Below are 21,955 nucleotides of genomic sequence, written 5' to 3'. Positions count from 1 at the left end.
AGGGGCCTGCCACGCTGTTACTCAGGCAGCCCTGTTTGGGCAGAGTTGTCCTGCCCCCCTGTGGTGGGGGATGGGCTCAGAGGGAACCAGTTTTTGGGGCTTTTGTTCTCTGGCGGCTTTCCCTGGTGGCTTTCCGTGTCTCTTCCGCGAGTCAGAGGAGAGGAGACCGTTTCCAACCCTCTGCCTCAGAGCAGAGAGATCACAGTCTCCTCTTCGGTGAGCTCTCAAGGCCACACTGTCTCTGTTTCTGTCTGTGCTGCTATAAACTGCAGTGTTCTGGGTTGTGCGCCCTTCATCAGTGCTCCCAGTCTTCGCCTCCAGGTTGGGGCATGTCTCTGCCCTTTGTGCCATAAAACTGCCAGCTGCTCCCAGTTCGCACGCGCGACCCCCACCGCTCTGGGTTTCCGTCTTGGGGGCTGCCCTAAAATCCTTTCCCCGCCGCTACTGGTCTGTGAGTCTGTGCCCCGTCCCCAGCACGCGAGGCTGTTGCTCACTGGCGGTGTAGGATTCCCCATGGCCAGGCTCCCTCCTGCTGCCATTTATCCTCCGAAATCTGCCCACGGAATCACGGCTCCCACTTCGTACCTTGAAACCAACCGCCCGCGATATTCTTTTTGTGGAAATCCAGATCTATTTTCTTACATCTCAGGCTGATTTCGTGGGTGTTCAGAGTGGTCTGGTAGATATCCAGCTCAATTCTGGGACTGGTTGGAATAGGGTCCCCTACACCTCTGCCATCTTTTCTCCCACACCTGAAAGCATTTTCATACAGAAAATGAAAGGCTGTTTCTTAAATGACCCTTATCTAGACGTCCTTCCTGATATCATGGCATCATTTTATGAGCATTGTGAGATCCTTGCCAATGCAAGGCAGTGCTAATCCCCACTCAAAATTCGGTAAAAACAGAAGAAGTCACAGGAAGGACTTTTCCAGATGCTGCTCTGAAAAGAGTCAGACCACCTTCAGAGCCTGTGGTCTCATCAGAGCCCACCCGCACCTGTCCACTTCCCGCTGCTCTGGCCTTCCCGGGGTGGGAGGGAGAAGCAGCTCCCTCTCTGCCCGGCCCCTCCAGCTGTCCCCTCCTGCTGCGTTGCGGCTGCTCCGCTCGAAGCCTCTGTCTCCCTGCCTTGTGGTCTCTGCTGTTCTCCATCAGCCCGGATGCATGTTCCCTGGAGTCTAACCGTGTGAACCGGAGCCATCAGCATGTACTTGAACTACTTCTGTAATTGGATTTATGTCCCACGTTGTACTGAAGCTGGTTCCCGGAACATTAGCACCACCAGCCCAACTCCCTCACCACCCAGCCTCTTTCCCACTGTTTCTCCTTTCTTGAAATCCTTTGCTTTCATGGCTTCCAGCCCTCATGCTTCTCTGCATGTTTGCTTCTTCCTTCACCCGTCCAACTCATCTCCCCCAGGTCACAGGTCACCTTGATGTTGCGCACCTCGAACGCCGGCCCCTTTCCTGCTTCCCGAGTGTGGTACAGCTGGGGCTCTCCTTGAGCGCCGGTGGTCACTTCCCTGCGCGTGGGCTTCTCGGAGCGCAGCGCACCTTTCCAGGGTGGTTTTCCCTGTGGAGACGCCCACATGCTGAGACGTTTGCTCCTCCTTTCTCTCCATGGTTTGGGATCTAGAGAGATTCAGGGGGTGTGTGACCAACGTATGCCTCTAAGAATTACATTTTTTATTGGCACACAGTTTATGTATGGGGCATAAAGTAGTTGTCGGTTCACCTGTCTGAGGAGTTTTGTGCAGGTCTTTGTGTGGACACTGCGTTTCTCTTGGGCTAACACCGAGGAGTGAGGCTGTGGGTGTGCGGGCTGACGTGGGTTTAGCCTCACTGGAAACCGCCAGCAGGGGTCTGTGCTGGCTGTGCCACTGGCCAGTGTGGCTTTGAGTCTTTGGCACCCACACGCGTGCACAGATGACAGTGATGGGAGCATGCCGAGCGGGGCGCGGCTCCGGTCAGGGCACCCACCGTGTGTCGGCGAGGAGCTTGGACTGTGACGTGAGCAGCTGTGTGCCCTGGTGTCCTTGTCTGCGGAGCGGGGACAGTGATAGTTGTGTCTTCGGAGGTGGACAGGATGACACGTCCGTGTGTGGTGAGCCTGTGCCATCCTCATTAACCTCCCTGTGTGATGATCAGACATGACACGTGCCGGAGAGTTGTGGCCCTTGTGGGTCCCCTTAGCCACTAATCCGAACGGTAGATGCGAGGAGGGTCCTGAGTTCCAGGAAGCCCTCCAGTGCTATTCACGAGAGCATTTCATGTGAGCGTGTCCTGCAGGGAGACCGGTGGAGCGGTGAGGCTGGTGCTGAGTCCTCGCTGGAAGGGCAGCGAGTCCGAAGAGGCCCCGAGTCCTCTGTGGACAGTCGAGGTCATAGGCGGCCTCACAGAACAACACACAAGCTTAGAGTCAGAAAAACCCGGTTAGAATGTCAGTGTTGACGCCCGATGTCCATTCCAGTCACGTAGTCTCCGTGTGTCCTCCTTCCCCGGCGTGAATATGAGGGTACCTGATGTTTGTCTGTGAAATGAGCTGTAGGCGGTGATGAACTGCACAGTGTGACTGTTGCTGGGCCAGGGGTTCTCAAAGTGGAGTCCCGGGGCAGCAGCAGTGGCCCACTTTGGGAACTGTTAGGAGCTGCTTTTCAAATAAGCACATCTGGGTCAGAAGAAAAAATCCATACTTTTGATCTCTCCACTCCAAGATACATGTGATATCTACTTGTAGACTTTATTTCAGAAACCACTGTTTACCAATGACAGGATCATCTGGGAGTTCTAAATTTGAAGGGCTCATTTATACATTAAAATAGGTTTTTTGTGGAAAAGGAATCGCCTAGATGTCTTGCTTCTGCTATGATGTGGCATTTCTCTTTATTACCAGTAGAGTCTACAGAATACTTGTTTGCACATTTTGTTACTTACAAATTCGAATGGATCTCTCGTCTCTTATATCACATCAGCATGGCATCCAACCCCAGATTTCTGTCACTAAAATGAAGTGTCTGATGGCGTCTATGTGTATATTTACATACATACACATCTTTTCATATGGTAATACAATTAGAGAGGAATGTAAGTTTTTTTTAATAATTTTTTGTTGTGTTAATCACCATATATTACATCATTAGTTCTTGATGTAGTGTTCCATGATTCATGGTTTGTGCATAACACCCAGTGCTCCACGCAGACCGTGCCCTCTTTAATACCCATCACCAGGCTAACCCATCCCCCACCCCCTCCCCTCCAGAACCCTGTTTGTTTTTCAGAGTCCATCGTCTCTCATGGTCCGTCTCCCCCTCCGACTTACTCCCCTTCATTCTTCCCCTCCTGCTACCTTCTTTTTTTTTTCTTAACATATATTGCATTATTTGTTTCAGAAGTACAGATCCGTGATTCATCGGTCTTGTACAATTCACTAAGTTTTTATTTTTATCAACAGCCATAGAAAAAGTTCAAAATACTTGAATTCCAGGTTAATTAGTAGGAAGCAAAGAGTAGGAGGTTTTGTCTCAAGTTTATGGGAAAGGACAGTAAAACCCCCCTTTTCCACTCAGTTTGGGACTTGCAGGTAAGGTTGGGCTATGGAGGCAGTTGGGGCCGCGATGAAGACCTGACAAGGCAAGGGGAAGAAATGCATGCATCGTGGAGTCAGTTGTCTGGCTCGGGGGCACTGGTCTGTCAGGTGACCTGCATCTGTGATGTCACCTGGCCACAGGGGAGCTGCTATGGTGCACGTCCTCACTGGCTGTTGGCCCTTTCAGCAGGGAGTCCCATGTGTTTGTCTTGCAGGTGTACATGTATGATGTGGGTTCGAGCACATTTTCTCACAGACTGGCTGGACACACGGACACCGTGACTGGCGTGGCCTTCAGCCCGTCAGCCCCCCAGGTATAGTCTTCTCATTGAGGGGGGGCGCTTCTACTCCCTACAAGGCTTTCCTCGCGTTTTCTGTATCTGCTGGCCTTTGTTTTGGTGAAATGCTGTCATGTTTAAGGTGACACGCCAGTTTCCATCGCGTGCAGGGAGGCAGCTGTGGGAGCGCAAGTGTGTCCTCTGTGAATGTGTTCATCATTCAGCGCACTTGCTACGACTGTGGAAAACGTGGCATGTCTGTGGGCACTAGTGTGAATGCTGCAGCCGGCGAGTCCCAGAGCGGCTGAGGAAAGGGTGTAGAAGAGTCTCATGCACAGAATTAGGGCAGGGGAGGAGGAGAACCACAAAATTTAAAGGCATTCATGTAATTGGGAGAAATGAGGAGGAGAGAGTTGCACCACCTGCAACTCAATCACCCGGGAAAGTGTGCGGTCTTGCCTTAAAATACCAGTTGTCAAAACTTGGTAGTGTGAGTATTTGGGAATGTCGATTCAGAGCATAGCATTACCATGTGATTGCGTGGATCAGCCTGGCTCGTGCGCGCGTCCACGTGTGATGGAAGTGGGGACGCACCTACTCTCCCCGTGCTCTGCTGCGGTGGAGGCACCTTGGACGCTCGGGCATGGTCTGGCTTCTGGTGACACTGGATGTCGGAGGCACAGATGCGATGGGCTGGTCACGTCATCGACCACAGAGCCCCGTCTGTCCACGGAGGCCCTCACGTGGCTCATTCCACGTTAACCATGAGGTAGCCACGCAGTCCACTGCGGGGGGGCGTTTGGGTTCAAGTGTTGTACGCATGTGTGATTATGATTCGCTTGCCCCGACATAAGGCGGTGCTGCGCGGACCACAGGGGCCCGCCTTTCTCACTGATGATATTAGCTATGGCTGCAGTTGCGTTGCTGCTTGACTCCTCTGCCTGACCTGGCGTGGGTGAGGGGAAGGGGTGTCCAGGAGGGAAGGAGTGCAGACGGGATGCGGGTGAGAGGCAGAGGGGCAGAGGGCGGGGCGCCGTGACCCGCAGGTGGAGGGTGATGAGAGTGGTTGTGAAAATCGAGTACTGACGTAAAGATGTCTTCTGGCATAACGGACTGAGGAGCTGCTCTGAGCGCCTGACTGTTCTCAAGTACAGTTAGGAGGAAGAACGGGAGGTGAGAGGAACAGGCGCCTCCCGATCACTGATCCCTGATGTGGCGGCGAAGGAGGTTGTGCGGGAGCCGGTTTCCTGCCTCTGAGTCTCAGGAGACCTGGTAGCCACACAGAACAGGAATGAACGTTCCAAACATTAACATGCAACACCGCAGTTCACTTTTATAAAATTGCTGTTGGGTTTTGGAACGGTGATAAAGCCATCCAGTGCTGATTATCTTTGCATGCGGAAATTCGTAACAAAAAGTCTCACTGTTCCAAAAGTTTTGCATTTTGTCTGAACACGGTTATCAGAAAGATCTCTGTGAACGCTTCTTCAACAATGACCTCAAGATATGTTTAAAAGTGTCTGTTTTGTAGTATGACATTTGTTTGGTTTTAAGACACACATTATCCCTTCACTAACATTTCCAAAATTGGGGTGAGACTCAGAATACTCCTGCTTTCTTTAAGTGTGTGTTCTTCTGTTTTACAAGATCACTGGTGTCCATTGACCGAAGTACTTGACTCAAGCTTCAGTTCTAAGAAATCTATTAAATGGTGCATCAGAACCACAATTTGATATTTTTATTTGTAGAAAAAGACTCCTCTGAGTTCTAATCATATCAACATTTAACTTTAACATATGAACACATTAGCATTTGAAATGCATGTTCAGGTGCAGAGGATGGCCCTGTGTGTGCTGGGAAGGCCGGGGGTTCGAGTCTGTGGGTTTGGGAGTGCTGCCGTACCAGCCGAGGAGGCGGGTCTGCATCTCCGGGTGATGGTGCACGCCTCTGTGTCTGGGCAAGAGGGTGCAGAGCGCTGCGTGTGTAGTGGGCATCTAGAAACGTGCCCCCTCCTTACAAGATGAGACAAGACGGGCTTCCACAGGCGTGTGACGGGGGAAACAGGCATGGGTGTGGTGGAGCCTGATTGCCCTGGACCTGCAGACTCAACACAGCAGCTAACATGGCCGCCTTCCTTCCTCTACCCACTTCCTCGCCTTCTTATGTTTCTTCATCACACGAATTCTGGGTGACTCCCCTCCACTTGAATCATGCTTGCACAGATCAGCCATTAACCTTTAAGCTTTTTTCCCCTGGTCCTTGGTCAGCCCCACCCCCCATGGTGGCTCCTGGTGCTGAGTCGTGCCCGGGATGGTGCTGGACTTGCAGGTCCAGGGAGGAAACCCACCGGTGCCCACACCTGCTGAGTGCTGGGTGCCGCGCTCCCCAGAGTCGCAACCTCATTAGGGCAGGGATCACGAAAACCCTGCAGAGTATGCACTAGTTTTGCCATATCACATCTGGGAACTTAATTTAAGGAGGGCCCTTGTCCAAAGTGGCCGGCATGGTCGGAGGAGGTGGTACCAACCTTATGCCAGGGACACTGCATGACTTTTGGAAAAGCAGGAGATAGATTACTTGACTAGGTTTTTGTTAAATAAATTTTGAGAAATATCCCCTCTAAAAATCAAAGTTTTGGTCCCCTCAGAATACTACTAGCTATGGTTAAAGAAGTAGTGTTTTTCACCAGGGCTTTTGCTCAATTATCAAAATAAGACTTGTGAGTCTTTTGGAAGAAGACTGCGTTATACTAATGAAATTATTCTCACAAGGCATGTGGCCAAGAGAGGACTCTGAAAATGAGCAGGAATCCTGACAGCTCAGGAGGGAGTGTGGGTTCAGACCCCAGAGACCATGGCAGCTCTTTACGTCCTGCTGGGAAATGTAGCTGAGTCCCCATGGCCCACGCTTGGCTTGAAGGCTGTGCCATCAGCTTGCGCCACTGCGATTCTTGTCACAAGACACGTCCATTCAGATGTTTAACTGTTTAGGGTGGGAATGAACATCCAGAAAGCACCCCAGTGACCTGGCTGAGACTGTGGCCAAGAGGTATGAGGAATCCAAACCAGGTGCTACAGAAGAGAGAGGACTGGGGTGTGAGCTGATGGGTTCCTGGTTTGAAGGAGGGGGGGCTACCAGTCACAGGAGTTTAGGAAGAAAGGTTGGGGAAATTGTGAAATTTGGCTTAGCCATGGAGGAAGGCTGCACCATATGAAGACAGAAATAGGTGGAATTTGTTGGAATGTAACAAAAAGTCACAATTATAATTTTCATGTTATCAGACTTACCTTATGTTAGTATCATAATCATCAAGTTTATCTTGTGTCAAGTATGAAATAATAAGAGCATTAATGTAAGATAATATAAAAGCTCTTTCTTATTGATAGTGGGCAGTGAGGCTGTATTTCCCATTTTACAATTCTGTGTCATGTGGGGCTTGTTTGGGGAAGTTTTGCTCGGGTCTTCCTGGCCATGCCGAGCTGCATTTAGACCATGTCTAATGCTGCCTTAGAACACGAGGTGGACACATGGAGCTCTCCACTAGCAAGTGTAGACAAGAAGTAGAAGAAGGCAGGTACATGTGTTCAGGGTCCAGTCTACACAGCATGGTTCAGGCTACAACTCAAAATACCCCAGCAAGGGAAGAAAGGAGGACCAAATGTGGAAAGTGTGCAGGATGGCATGGTGACTGTTCTCCTCCTAGGCCCACAGCCCCTGATGTGGAGAAAGAGAAGGAAAAAGTTAAGAAATGGAAATCTGAGAACTTCTTGTTTTGCTTTAAGATTATGATACTTCACAGTGGACATTTAGGCTGTTTCCATTATCTTGGTATTATAAGTAATATTCAGATGTACATCCTGAGTGTGCAGTGTTTTCTATGTCTGGATTTATTTTCTCAAGATAGGTTATTAAAAGTAGTGCTACTGAGTAAAAGAGCAAAAACTTTGCAAGGGTTCTAATATGTACAGAGAAACATTTTTCAAAATGTTCCCCATTGCTTGTTTCCTTACCAGGTTAGATTATTAACACTTTCATTATCTTTGTTAAGTTCATTATCAAGAAATGGTACCTTATTACTTTAATTTGCCTTTTTTAATATATTATGAAGATTGTACATTATTCCATATGCTATTAATTATTAGAGTTTTTTCATTTTAAAATTGCTTGTTTATCCTTCATATCCTTATCTTTTGGACCCAATTTAAACTTGACTTTTTGTCCTTTGTATTTACAGTATTTTTTTGTAGATTCAGTTTTGCTTTTTATTTTGTTGTTTTCTCTTTCAAGTATAAAACTTGGATTTCTTCTAATCACTCTAGGCCTAGAAAGTTTATTCTCTTCAAAATTTATCTCTCTGATGAAATTATGGTAGAATCTTTCACATAAGATTGTAATTTTTAAGTTCCCTGGCTGACAGTTCCAATATCTAGGTTATATCTGAGTCTCATTCTGTTGATTGTTGTGTCTCTTGACAGTTGGTTCACCTTCCTTTCTTTTGATGTGTTGTAATTTTTGAATGAATGCTGGATGTTGACTGTGGAAGGACATAAGGATGTCTGGACAAACATGTCTCTTTTTCTGCTAGGCTGTTGGTTTGGTAGGGTTAGGAGTTGAACCAGGTGCCATGCACTTTAATTATTAAAACTTTGATTATAGTAAGGTCATTAGAATTGGTACAGATCATTATACAAATAGAAGCACGCAGACAATATTGTATTCTTCCCAAGTCATCTTTTGTCAAACCTTTTAGAAAATTTTATTTACTAAAGCATATGAGGATGAAATTTAAATCTACATGTTTTAAATAGGTCACCTTACTGTGAGAGTTGTGTTTAGCTCTGCCAATGAAAAATAACTTAAGTTTATATCTGGGAAAGGGTTATTTTCCTTGTTTTTTAAATTGAATAAAAGTTTGCTGGCTCCCCTAGAATGGTAACCCCACTGGCTTCTCTTGTGGTTTGAATTAATACACAGGTGAAGTATGTCAAGCCCACAGTATTAACAGTTTGCTGTGAATTTAGGAATAATCTGAGAATAATTAATATTTTAGATATTCATTATGTTTTAAGGATTTTGATATATTAAAATATTTGATTCCAGCTTGAAATATGAATTGACTTAGATTTGTGACTTTTTAGTTGAGAAAAATGAGAAAGTTTAGTTGAGAAAAATGAGAAAATTTCATTCAATTGTGAATAGCATTTGAATTTTTAAGAGAAGTTGAGATTCACCATATTTATAAGTTTACTTTCTTTTTTGGAGAATTGGGAGCATTTTGCTTTTTAACTTTTTTTCCGTTTAAAGTATTCAGGAAATTTCACACATTTGAAATGAATCTTGACAATTTTAGAATAACTTAAATTGTAAACTTAATTCATTGCCTAAAGATTTTTAATCTGTTTATCATGAGTAGATTTAACATAAATGAAAGCCACTTTGCATGTGATTGTTAAAATTTACTAGATTTTTAAATATAATAAATAAGATATTAAATTGAATGAGAAGCTTAAGGAAACTAGGTCTTAAAATTTGAATCTTTAATGAATTGAATTATAATTTTAAAAAGTCAAAATGAACCACAAATCTCCAGCTTTGTTGTGGAGATGAATAGCGAAAAGCCATGGTGTTGAGTCATTCCTTCCCATGGCCCTTCAGGAGAGTCTGCGGTTGCAGGAGCTTGGAGGAGGTGTTCCTGATAAATCGCGCGTCTGCATGCCATGTCAAGAGGAGCCTGCCTGTTCCAGGGGCTGCCCACAGGGATGCTGGAGGAGGATCAGAAAGAATGGTAGTGGGTGGAACTCTTCTCCCCCACAGTTCTGCATGGCATTTACATGAGCTCAATTTATGAGAAAGTGGCCTGCAGGTTGGCTTCTGGGAGTATATGATCTCTGCTCGGTTCGGGACTTGAAGGTCACTAAAACGGCACTGAAGACACATACCATTCATTAAATAGGACACGTCTTCCCCATTTCTGTGGTGACATCATTCTGTGCTTGGTTATAGACATCTTTGCCTTTTACGAATAAACTTACTTAGCCCTGCGAGGCACAGTGGTAGGGTTTGGGCTGGAGGTCATGGTCCCCGTCAGTGTGTGTCCTGCTCCCTCTCTCAGCTGTGAACGGGAGAAGGACGGTCATCTGGCAGAGCTGTTTGTCCTCGGGATGGGAGGTGTGTGTAGTCCGCTCTTAGAGTGAAATCCTAAACCCCAAGCCCAGGTTCCTTTGCTGTTTGATGTAAACATACAAAGACACGTCAGTAAATCCATAGCGTGATGCACGCTCTCCTCTTGGTGAATGACAGGTCGGGAATGGTCATCGTCGAAATAGGTCTGTATTTTCTTCTCATGTAGCCTGTTCCGAAGGCCAGGAATGCAGGGAGGATCTCCTCAGGGTCCACAAGGATGGATTTTGCAGGTGCCGAGTCCCCAGACACCTTCTCCGGGAAGGCAGAGGTCACCATGGAGTGCGAGCATCTGCAGGGGCCCCCAGCCAGAGGAGAGGCCTGTGCACCTGGGGCAGTTTGTCCTGCCCAGACAGAGCTAGGTGTTTTCCAGCCATCTCTCAGAATGACCCTGAGAGTTGTAGCTTTAGTAAGTGGTCTTACTATTTACATCACAGAATGTTTTTTTCATTTGTCACTGATCAAATGGTCCCTCTCAATGTACAGTCAGTCACGGATAAAACTGGGCTATTGAAGAAAGATCGATAATAAAAGTAAAAACTGAAATCATGCTATCAGCGAATGGGAAAATGGTACTTGGTTTGCAAAACTCACTTCTTAACACTCAACTCGTTAGGGACGGCTCTGTTACAGGAAATGGGATGGCTTCTCCATGTGGGTCCCCAGAACGTTCTAGTGATCGTGTGGCTCATGAATACATACCGTGAAGGGAAATGGTTTCTTCACTGTTTAAAGTCAGGAAGGAAATAAATACATATTCTGATTTTTAACATCTGGTGAGGTGTTTTTAGTAGATGAAAGTTAATGACTGATCCCCTTAAGTAAATAGAAATAGACCAGGGTCCTCAGTGTTCTGTCTTCTTTGGAATAAAGTATCCATTCACTTAGGTGTTTCTAATTTAGGATATCATGTAGAACTTAATATTAAAATTCAGTCTCCTTGGTGACTGATTGAGAGCGAAGTTTCATCTTGGTATAAAATGTTACCCCCCCTCCCCCCACAAAGTAGACTTTGCCTTTAGGAATTGGCCTTCAAGTCCAGGTGAAAACACAGAGGTGTCAGCACTGTGTTTGTCGGGAGGGGAGCCTGCATCTCTGGCTGGCTCTGGGCTGTTGACACCTGCTGTTTGAGACACTGCCTCTCCAACCGCCCCGTGAGCAGTAAGCTGTGGCGGGGCGGGGGGGGCAAATAAAGTTGGCTTTCTTTTCTCTAAGTAGAGCACCTCTCTGGGATTGTTTACTTAGTGAATGCCTCTTGGAGAATCACTTTTCCTCTTATTTTTTTGAACATGGAACTCAAACAGACCACCATTCACTCATACGTTTGTGATTTGCAGAAAGTACTCCAACCGTTCATAAGACGTGTAGTGTTTGCGTGAGCTGGAGGAGAGAGCATGGGCTGTGTCTGTAGCAGGACGCGATTGGAATGCCATCGTGGGCTCCTCCACGTGTGGGTGTCCTTGCGGGGCCCTCCCGCCTCCCCAGCCTCACCTCTGCGTCTTGTGCCATGAGCCACAGCACGGACTCTGGTGGGAGTCACTAAGTGGGGGGACTGACCAATTGGTGTCAGGGCCAGAGAACCAGGCTGGGGAGCAGACAGCAGGGACGGCGTTCCTCAGGCTGGGAGGCTGGGTGCACTCAGGGCCACGTGGAGGACACTGGATTCCAGCCGCATCCTCGGTGATGACATGCACACAGGAGTGCTGGAGCCACGCCGGCTGCCCTTTGCCTTCTCGTCCATGTGTCTGGTCCTCACGGCACCCACCACGACCTCCTGGGACAGGAAGAGCTAGTTGCCTGTCCAGCATCAGGTGCCCTGTGGAGAGGAGGGGGCCCGGGGCCCAGGAGCTGCAGAGTCCTCGTGGTCTTTGCACTGAGACGTGGGTGCGGTCGTGTCTGAAGTGCTCCAGAGACTGGGTGCGCTCTTAAACTTTCCCCCACCCCCACCCCCAATTTGGCCTGGGTGACTCCTTCAAACTCCTTCAAATGTAGACTCAGGGATCACAAAATGAAGCCAAACAGTGAACTTGATGAACGGATTTTCTTATCTTCGTGGTTTGGACTTTAAATTTTAAAATAAGAAAATAATGTATTTTGATTATACTCAATCCTTAAAAATCATGTTGAAAGGAGAAAGGTTTTTGTTACAGTGCCTGTTCGAACAGTTTCTCTGTCCCTTTTCTCTGTTGTGAAGAAATAGGTCTGTGCTCACCCCTTTAACTCTTGAATATGATGTTTTTTTTAAAAATCGTGCTTGACGTTTTCAGTGGACAATCAGCTTTGGTCAGCTGGACATCTGTTGACGTCAGAAGAGGCCCATTTGTTGGGGGGAGCCTGTGGGGCCGCCTCAGTGCAGAGAGACCAGCTCCTGCCCCCACCCCCCACCTCCCCGGGTGCTCTGTGCTCACCTGCCACTCCGTGGGTTCTGTTTCTGGTTTGGGAGTTGGTGACCGTCCCCCGGGCTGCACTCTGTAGAAGGGACAGAGTCGTGGCTGCGGTGGTGGCCGTGGTGGACCCCACCAGTGAGGGCAGGTTTCCCATAGGAAACTTCACTCTCATCTCTCTGTGTGCACGTTTCCTCCCCTGTAACTGCACTTCCACAGACAGCCCTGCAGCAAGCACTGCCCACTCCGCATCCCCAGTCCAGATGCGCCTGCCATGCGCAGGGCTGTCCTCCGCCCATGCCGTGTTCACCGCCACCACCTGTGGTCCAGTCCATCCCAGACCGCCTCTTGGGCCTTCCCTGGTGCCCTCCCTGCCTTCCTGGGGACGGGCACGGACACCTCTTTCTGGGGTCCTCGCCTCCAGGCCTGCCCCTGCCAGTGTCCTCCCCCATCTCTGCCACCGGCCGGCGCCAGCCCACAGGCCACTGTGGAGGCAGGCCGCTGTCTGTCCCAGCACGGGGCGGGGGGCTTTGTGCTCCTTCCAGATCCCGCTGTGCACACGTCCCCCGTTTGGATGCACTCATTTAGTTCAAGACACTTTCCAGTCTCACTGGTCCGTGGGTTATCCAAACTTGTGCTGTTCTGTTTCCAAATATGCGGGGACTTTCCTGAGATCTTTCCTTGTCGGTTTCTCCTTTAACGACATGTGGAGAACATGCATGGTGTGGCCTGAAGCCACTGAACTGGGTTTCACAGCCAGTGTCTGTTGGGGCGGACGGGGGCTGCTGATGTCCGTGTAGTCAGGTGGCCTTTGCCAATTGTATCTTTATCAGCTGGTAAGAGGAGGCTCGCGGTCTCTCCGTCCAGAACTGTGGGTTTTCTCCTTCTCCTTTGTAAGGTCAGTAGTGTGCGCCTCAAGGCTTGCTTGCTAGGTCAGGAGTGTTCTGTTCTCTGGGCGGGTGTGCCCCTTCACTCTCAGGAAGTGGTCTCTTTATTTGCTTTGAAATATGCTTTGGTGTAAAGATAGCCACTCCAGCTCTTTTCTGATTAGTGTTAGGATAGTGTTTTCTGTTCTTTTCCTTTAACCCGCTTAGGTCATTTATTTGAAGTGCGTTTCTCATAGGTACTTACTTTTTTTCATTCTTTTAACCAATTTGACTGTCTTTGCCTTTCAATTGGTCTGTTTTGACTGGTTCCATTTGATGAGATTATTATTATTTTTAAAGATTTTATTTTATTTATCTGAGCGAGACCAAGAGTGAGAGAGAGAGAGCATGAGCAAGGGGAGGGGCAGCTCAGAGCCTGACATGGGAATCAGTCCCAGGACCCCAGGATCCTGACCTGAGCTGAAGGTAGATGCTTCACCGACTGAGCTACTCAGGCATCCCCCATTGGATGAGATCATTGGTAAGATCATGTTTAAACCTCTTGTCTTGCTTATCTGTTTTATATTTGCCCATTTGATAGTCGTTTCCTTTTCCTGCCTCCTTTTGGCTTAAGTAGGTACGTTTTGTTTTATTCTTCCATGTCTTCACTTTTCCCGGCTTTCATGTGCAACTCCTTGTTTTGTTAACTTGAGAATGCACATGGGGGCCTGGAGCAGGGTCACCACCCGTGTGCAGCTGGGGGCTCGCAGTGGTGGCCTCACGCCTCCTTGTAGTGCATGTCACTTGTCCATATAGTACTCAGTTCATTTTGTTGCAGTGGGTAGCTACCTCCTACAAAGGCTTAATAGTGGTGAATCCTATGTATTTGCCATGTCATCCCACATTACACTTTTGGAGGCTTGATTTTCTTATCTTTATGGTTTTTGAACTTTATGATCTCTGTGATTCTCCAATCGATTTCTTCTCCACGGAGAGGATTGGGACAGTGCAGGACTCTGAGTGCGAGTGAGTGGGCATGTGTGTGCGTGTGCACGGTGGTTTCTGTATCTGTGTGTACATAGTCTTCATTTTGTGTTACACAAAGCATGTATACATGAAACACATGTGCAGATGTGAGGCCGCCTTTGTGATCCTGTGCATGCTGGATGGGCGGCTGAGGGCTGCAGGGCGACCTCTGCATTCAGACCCAGAAGACATCGACTCAGTTTTCATCTTGCCTCTGATGCCAAGCATGCTTTGCTCCCCGCACGCGGGCTGCAGTGGATTTCATTTAGAATATCCTTTCTTGGCTACACACCCACGACGGATTTTTTATCTGGAGCCAAAAAAAAAGGTTCAATGTAACCATTTACTTGTACTTTAATCACACCCTCAGGAAGTGGGAACTGAATTATCTTCCTAGTGCAGATAGGGAAACTGAGGCAGAAGACGCTGACATACTTGAGCGCCATGGTGGGCTGTTCGATCCGCACTCCACCGAGCTGATGTCCACTGCCTGGTGTGCCCAGTGCTGCATACCCATGGCGCCGTGTGAGGACGCAGACAGAAGTCAGGGTGCCCCCAGGGAGGGGCCCGAGAGACGAGGGCCTGGAGCGTGCAGCAGCAGAAATGGGAGCGGAGACCACACTCTACTGCTCAGGGAGGCCCGGCACGAGGAGCGTTTTCCATCCTAGACTTATGCCCCAGAACTGAATTAACTGAATTCTACCCCGAGATTCTATTCTTTGGGAGGTGGGATGTTTTTCTATTTTTATTGATGTGGCAATAACACTCTTTTTTTTAGCCATTGAGTGCTTTGAGACTTGTTTTCATCTATGACGCTCTAGTTCTGAAGCTCGTGTCATTCCCAGGTATTTCCTGTCCACCTCCTCAGGCCACATCACAAAAACTAATTTCATTCCTAAGAACCTCAGAGTCTAAGCACCTTCCTTTTGGAAAATGTTCTGCAGATTCTAGCAAAGTCAACAGCGAAGCCATAAATTTAAATGTAAGACTAGAGGAATAAAGCCTCTGCTTTCATCACATTACTTATTTTAATATTCAAGAAATTTTCTGTAAAAGTCAGAATATTGTACCAGAACTCGACCTTTCACTGTAATGAAGGTGTGACCTGTCCAGGTGATAAATTAAGAAGATGAAACATAAATAGGGCATTGGCTTCCAGTTCGGGCTGCTGACGGAATTTGTTGGGCAGAAAGGGAAGGAGGCTGAGCTGTGAAAGCACCTGGGTCTGTCAGGGCTCCCCGGCACGTGGAGAGTGCCCCGTGATCTGTGTGCCAAATGGAAGACCACCAGTGTGCACGGTTGGTAGCAGAATTTACTCCAGGACCCAAGGGCAAGTGACCTCCCTCTGGCCGGCAGTGGTCAAGATGAACAGCCTGTTTTGCTGTAGATTTATGGCTCATGCACTCTGGACAAACAGTGCATCTGTTTCCACTTGTGCTGGGGATGCTGGTGTGCAAAATGTGCTTGCATCAAGGTCTAGTAGAGTGTTTCTGGAAATACCAGCGTATTTTGGCCCCTAATATCCTGGATGTTCCACTTTCACAGATGCTGGAAATGTGAACTTTCACAGGATCACTGGGTTTTGGTGCAGTTGGGCCTCAGGTCACTCTTGGAGAGCACCAGGTTATCTGTACGATTTTTGCTGCCGTCAGCGTGCATTTACGCCCATGACACTGTCCAGTGCAGCAATGAAACCATCTCAGATCTATTTCTGACCCTCATCCTGACCATCTTTTAAGTTTGTGAAGGGTTAAAGCAAGGTATTTTTTTATACTTTGATGCTTTTTTTAAAGATTTTATTTATTTATTTGAGAGAGACACAGCGAGAGAGGGAACACAAGCAGGGGGAGTGGGAGAGGGAGAAGCAGACTCCCCGCGGAGCAGGGAGCCCGACGCGGGGCTCGATCCCAGGACCCTGGGACCATGACCTGAGCCGACGGCAGACACCCAACAACTGAGACACCCAGGCGCCCTGATACTTTGAAACTTTTAATCAAAACTAAAATATTTTTTGAATAAGAATTAAAAAGGCAAGATTGAAGGTGGAGGCTGAGGGATGCATGCTCTGAGTCACATTGGAGGCCGGCCCTGCCCCTCTCGTAGACAGGCGGTGGTCCCACTTACTGTGGCCCGGTGCACATGCCCCTGGGACCCACGCCCCAGAGCAAAGAGTGTCCTAGTGTCTGTCCCAGCAACCGGTCTGTCTTTTCTAGAGTGCCGTGGCAGTGGGACCTTTGTCTGTGCCTTTAGGTGTCCTGGCGGGCCCTCCTTTATGCGGTAGAGAGCTTTTCTGTTGGGTCAGCCAAGGTGGTTCTGCTGTTTCCAGTTTGGGTGTTCATGGCTAAAGCTGCTTCTGGTGCAGGTGTCTGTGTGGAGACATGTTTCTTTTCTCCTGAGCAAGCGGATGGGAGCATGGCTGCATTGAGAACCTGCTCCTACTTTCTAGAGCGGGTGCCGTTCACACACTGCCCCCTGCCCCCACCGGGACTGCCCTGTTTCCTTAGTCTTTTTAATTTTAGCTGTTGTGGTATTTTTATTGTGGTTTTAATTTGCATTTCTTCAATAATGACTGATATTGAACACTATATCATATGATTATAGGCCTATTTTTAGTCGTTCATTATTATTGAGTAAAACTTATTTATTTGAGAGAGAGCACGTGTGCATGCATGAGGTGGGGAGGGGCAGAGGCGGAGGGAGAGCGAATCCCAAGCAGACTCCACGCTGAGCATGGAGCCCGACACAGGGCTGGATCTCACCACCCTGAGATCACGACCTGAGCCGAAATGAAGAGTCAGATGCTTCACTGAGCCAGTCAGCACCTCAGCTTGTAGAACATCGTACAGGTATTGCAAATATTTCCCCTCATCTGTGGTTTGCCTATTTGGGTTATAATATCCCTTAATGAACATAACTGTTGAATTTTTATGAAGTGCGAATTTTACTTTGTGGCCTGTCTGAAAAATCTTGCCAACCCAAAGCCTGCAAAGATATTCTCTATGTTTTCTTCTAGGAAGTTTATTGTTTGTATTCATACTTAGTGGTTCATTCAGTGGCATCAGCTGCCCGTGTTCCCTGACGGTACACTGACCCTTCAATCCTGCAAACACACGTTCTCTTTCACGTGGTTGTGGTAGTGACATTTTCTCTTCGCTGGCTAACTCTATTGTAAGAATACCTCGTGTGTAACGCGCGCAGCATACAAACTGTGTTAACCAGTAAGGCTTCTGCTCAATGGTAGGCTATTAGTTGTTACGTTTTTGAGGAGTCAAAAGTTATGTGTGGAGTTTTGGCAAGCAGGGGTTGGCATCCCTAACCCCCACATTGTTCAGGGATCAACTGCATTAGCAAAAACGTAGCATCCTAACACATTTATTCCTACAATTTCTGTGGGTCAAGAGTCTGGGCGTGGCTCAGCTGGGTCCTCAGGTCAGGGTCTCTGACAGCTGTGGCCAAGCTGTTGACCAGGGCTCCTGCTCATCTGAGGCTCTCCTGGCGAGGGGATCTGCCTCCAGGCTCATCAGCTTGTTGGCAGGTCCTGGATCTTTGTGGTTGTAGGACCGAGAGCCTCAGCCTCTTGTTGGCTGAGGGTCAGAAGTCACCGCCAGCTAGGACCAGAATCCCCGGCCACTCCCTGCCAGGCTCTGTCCCCAGCAAGGCTACCTGCTCCGTCACTGTCCACAAGGGGAGAGACCCCAGCAGGACGATGCTGCAGTGTCTGTGTAACTGTGTCCCGCTGCTGTGCTGGCGGTCCGGGGCAAGTCCCAGCCCACCCACGCCTGGGGACAGCACACCACGTGTCTGGCCTGCACATCCTTCTTGAACTAATTGAACTAATTCGGGGAATAGAGAAAAGTATAGGTCAAGATTCATTTTTTTCTGTGCAAATATCTCTATTCACTCTAGCAATACTTGTTAAAATTACTTTTCCACTGAATTTTATTGGTGTCTTTGTTGAAAATCAATTGACTTTATAAGTGTGGGTGAAATCTCTCATTTAAGACTTAATCTTTTACAATTTTAAGAGACAGTTTATTAATTGAGTTTATTGTCCCAGTGGTATGGGTGTCACTGTAATCATCTGGTGAAGATTATTTTCTTTCTAAACACCACCTCTGGAATGTTTTATAATCTTATGATTCCATTATGAAATTGAAGGCTCATTAATATTGTTCTGGAAAATACTCAATGCAATCACTGAATTATATCGTAATCAACCTTATGCATATGTGATGATCACAGTTTTGCTCTATTACTTTACCATTTTTATTTTTCCCTCTGGGTTTTTAGTGACAGATATAAATGATCAATGTTTATGGTCCTCCCCGCTGCCCCTTGGTCCTGCTCCCTGCCTGCCACACACACCTCTCCTCCAGGGCTCCGTGCCCAGCCCAGGGAGCACCCTGCTCCGCTGTGGACCGCCGTCCTGCACCCTTGTTCCCCCTCTGGAATGCATTTAAAAATGTCGGTAGCCAAACTCTTCAGTCTCCTCAGCATTCAAATGCCGTCCTCTGTGAACTTTCCCTGAAGCCCAGTAGGGCTCAGATCCCCCAAGTGTGAGCAACGGGCTTCAGAGCCCCATGTGAAGAGAGCGCAGGGTGCTGCATTCTCAACTTCCCAGTTCAGATGGGGCAGCTTCTGCCCTGGAATCTGAGTTCCTCGGGGTGGGGTGGGGGTTTGTTTTCATTCCTAGAAGTCGGTCTGACCACCAGTACAGAGCAGATCAATGCTCGCTGAACGCTGGTAAAATAAATCATTCTGTCTTTTATTTCTAATAGCTTTATTCATTTCCACATTGCCTAGAAATTACAGTATTTTTCAGCTGAAATGCAAGTATTTCAGAGTACTTATCTTGTGGAGGCAGAAATGCACATCAACACATGGAGGTCTACAAAACTCATCTCTGAAGTCAGTGTACTTAGAAAGCCTTTGAAATAGTAAATCATTAGAAGCAGAGTGAGTTCTGTGTGTAAAACGCACCGCTTGGGAAGTATAACTAATCTTCCTTGGTGACTGCGTCACATCAGATGACCAACGCAGAGACTGTGGGTCAGCCACCACCGCCACAGAAACGGGACCTGTGCCAAAGACGCCGCACGTGAACGACATTCATTTTGCAATTTGGGATCCTCCGAGGCTTATGTTTTCTAAGGATATACCCTGCTTCAGGGTTTTCAGTGGGATACCCCCACACTGTTTTAGTGTTCAAAAGGGCATTTTTCCAGTAATGATTGTGTAAAGATGCACGAGTCCGCAAGTCGGGCCGTTAAAGCACATCACTGACTTACAGGCAAATGGCCAGCAGGTTGCTCATCTTTTTTTTATTTTCTTGGTCAGAGGAATCGCTGGTGTTAGTTACCCCCTTCTTCTCGCACAAACCGTCAAGTTTCCTTTAGAAGGCCACACATGGTCCCATCTGCCGTCTGTCTGTCCTGCCAACCTGCGAAGTTCTTGCAGACCTTGAGGTTGAAGGAACACGTGGGTCAGGCCGTGACCCACCACACACTTCTAGCCTCAGATACACAGACTTCGCTATTGAGTTTCTGAGATTTCCTCAGCTCAGAGAGAGCATTCATTCGGTGATTGCTTCATTTGTTCAGAGAATTAGGATTTGTTTGTTCATGTTCCATTGGAACAACAGCTTTCTGGAGCTGGAAGGGATGTGAGGGGGCTGGTTTTTCTGTTCCTGGACCCAGAGTGTGGTGAGGCTCATAGCACATTCCTGCCATCTGTCCTCTCGCCGAGACCTGTGCCTGCTGTCCGGCCACACCTCTGGGCTCTGCGGCGTGTCACTGGAAGCCTGACTCCTGATGCCAGGACCACGTGCCCCAGGACCGGCTCTCATCAGCAGGCTCCCCACACACAGCAGCACCGCTGTGCCCCCAAGAGCACAGCCACATGCTGCCATCCATGGAGCTTGTCTCCGGCACAGATGCGGAGGCGCCCATGGTGGCCATGGCTCTGATCACACGTTGTCCCTGGAGTCTGACGGCTTTCTGTTTGAGCTTGCAAATGTCGAGCTTGAGGGGTACCAGTTATCTGCCATCAAGGATATTCATATGCTGGCTATTGACAATTCTGTATCAGAAGTGGGAACACAATAAATTCTCAAGAATTTACATTCTAGAGGGACTCGAGGTGTTCTACAGCATCTGTCACGGCAAACTCCCCGCCTGCCGGTTATTTTTAAAGCAGTGATGCCTGGCGGCAGGGTGGCTGGAGAAATCCAGGATCAGGGAGAAAAGAGGTGTGAGGAAAAAAGACCTCATCAGGGAAGAAAAATGACAGGACATCAGATTCAAGCAAAAACGGGCTCTCATAAGAAGCACCAGAGGACAAGGTGGGAATCCTTAAGTGAGAATTCAGTGCTTTCCAGTGAAACTTGACTGTTGGCATTTATTCCAGCTGGGTGGTACGGGTGCTCGCAGCCAGTAAGGAGTCTCCATGTGCCCTGGGCGGCCGTCTGCTCGGGGTCCTGTCCCCACCCACTGACTGTCACATGGATGTGTTCAGAGCCGAACCAAGGCAGGTACATGTGGCCTGGCCAGGGGAGTCCTACATGCGGGTCCCACCCGCTGCCTGCCCTCAGCAACCCTGCATGGCCATTTCCACGTGGCTGTGTCAAGACTCCAGAGGCCACTTGGTGCTCACACAACATAGGCACGTTCCTTGGAATTTCTGGGACAAGCACGTCAGACTCAGAGGCAGAAGCCCCATGCACGCTTGGTGCCGGCAGTGTCTTTTCACAGACTTACATCTGTGAGGAAGAACTGCCCAAGTCAGCTGCTGCCATTCAGTCCGTCAAAAGGTGAAGCCCAAAACAAGGAGCCCAAATTTTCATGGGCCATGGGCATTCAGAAAATGAAATAAACACAGTAGAATAAATTACAGAAAATTAAACTATAATTACCAAATAATTTTATTAAAACAAGAATTAGACATCTGAATAAGCCACACAAAGTAATCACAACTCTCTCTTCTCCCAACACTTGACGGCAGAGTCACAATACTGTTAGTGGGAACTATGGTGGTTGTTCAAACAAGCAAGCCTGTCTGGCTGCAGGGTGTAGAGAAAGCTAGACTTGACCAGAGGAATATTCTAAAGGACCAGTTAGCTGTTCTCAACGATGCCTTAGCATCACTACTGAAGAAGGAAAGAGCCATGGAATGAAAAATAAATTCTCTCCTCCCAGTGGAAGGAAGGAAGGAAGGAAGGAAGGAAGGAAGTGAAGGAAGGAAGGAAGGGAAAGGAAAGAGCAGGGAGGGAGGAAGGAAGGAAGGAAGGAGAAAAGGGAAGGAAGGAAGGAAGGATGGAAGGGAGGAGGGAGGGAGGGAGGGAGGAGGGGAGGAGAGAGATGCAGCCACTGCAGTGAACCCAGACACCCTATTTCAAAGTGCTTTTCCTAATATCATGACCAGAGAAAGGAAGAGCAGAGGGTCCTCTGTGTTTAGATGTCACATGAACCCAGATGACATGACTGGCCTCTGCTGACATGTTACAGCAGTGAATCACATTTAAAACAAGGACTTGCCAGTGTGCTTTCATCACCAGAGGACTGAAGATGCTTGGATGTGGACTGGAGCCTGTGACCACGGGCCGGTCCCGAGGGGGGTGCACACAGAGCGGGGTGTCAGGG

At 48.2% G+C, this 21,955-nt stretch overlaps 1 protein-coding gene across 1 annotated transcript in view; it reads left to right on the top strand.

The window, feature by feature from the left end:
• WDR27 (WD repeat domain 27) overlaps positions 1–21,955 on the top strand; it is a 126,491-nt gene that overhangs the window by 62,290 nt on the left and 42,246 nt on the right. Inside the window, exon 26 of the mRNA XM_073894263.1 lies at positions 3,800–3,898. Coding sequence (XP_073750364.1) covers positions 3,800–3,898 — 99 coding nt within the window. The remainder of the gene's footprint in view (positions 1–3,799; positions 3,899–21,955) is intronic.

Source organism: Callorhinus ursinus, unplaced genomic scaffold (genome assembly GCF_003265705.2).
Source record: "Callorhinus ursinus isolate GAN/ISIS: 27379988/994484 unplaced genomic scaffold, GSC_fseal_2.0 scaffold6, whole genome shotgun sequence".
Classification (NCBI taxonomy): Eukaryota; Metazoa; Chordata; class Mammalia; order Carnivora; family Otariidae; genus Callorhinus; species Callorhinus ursinus.
This window is presented reverse-complemented; position numbering and strand designations above follow the sequence as displayed.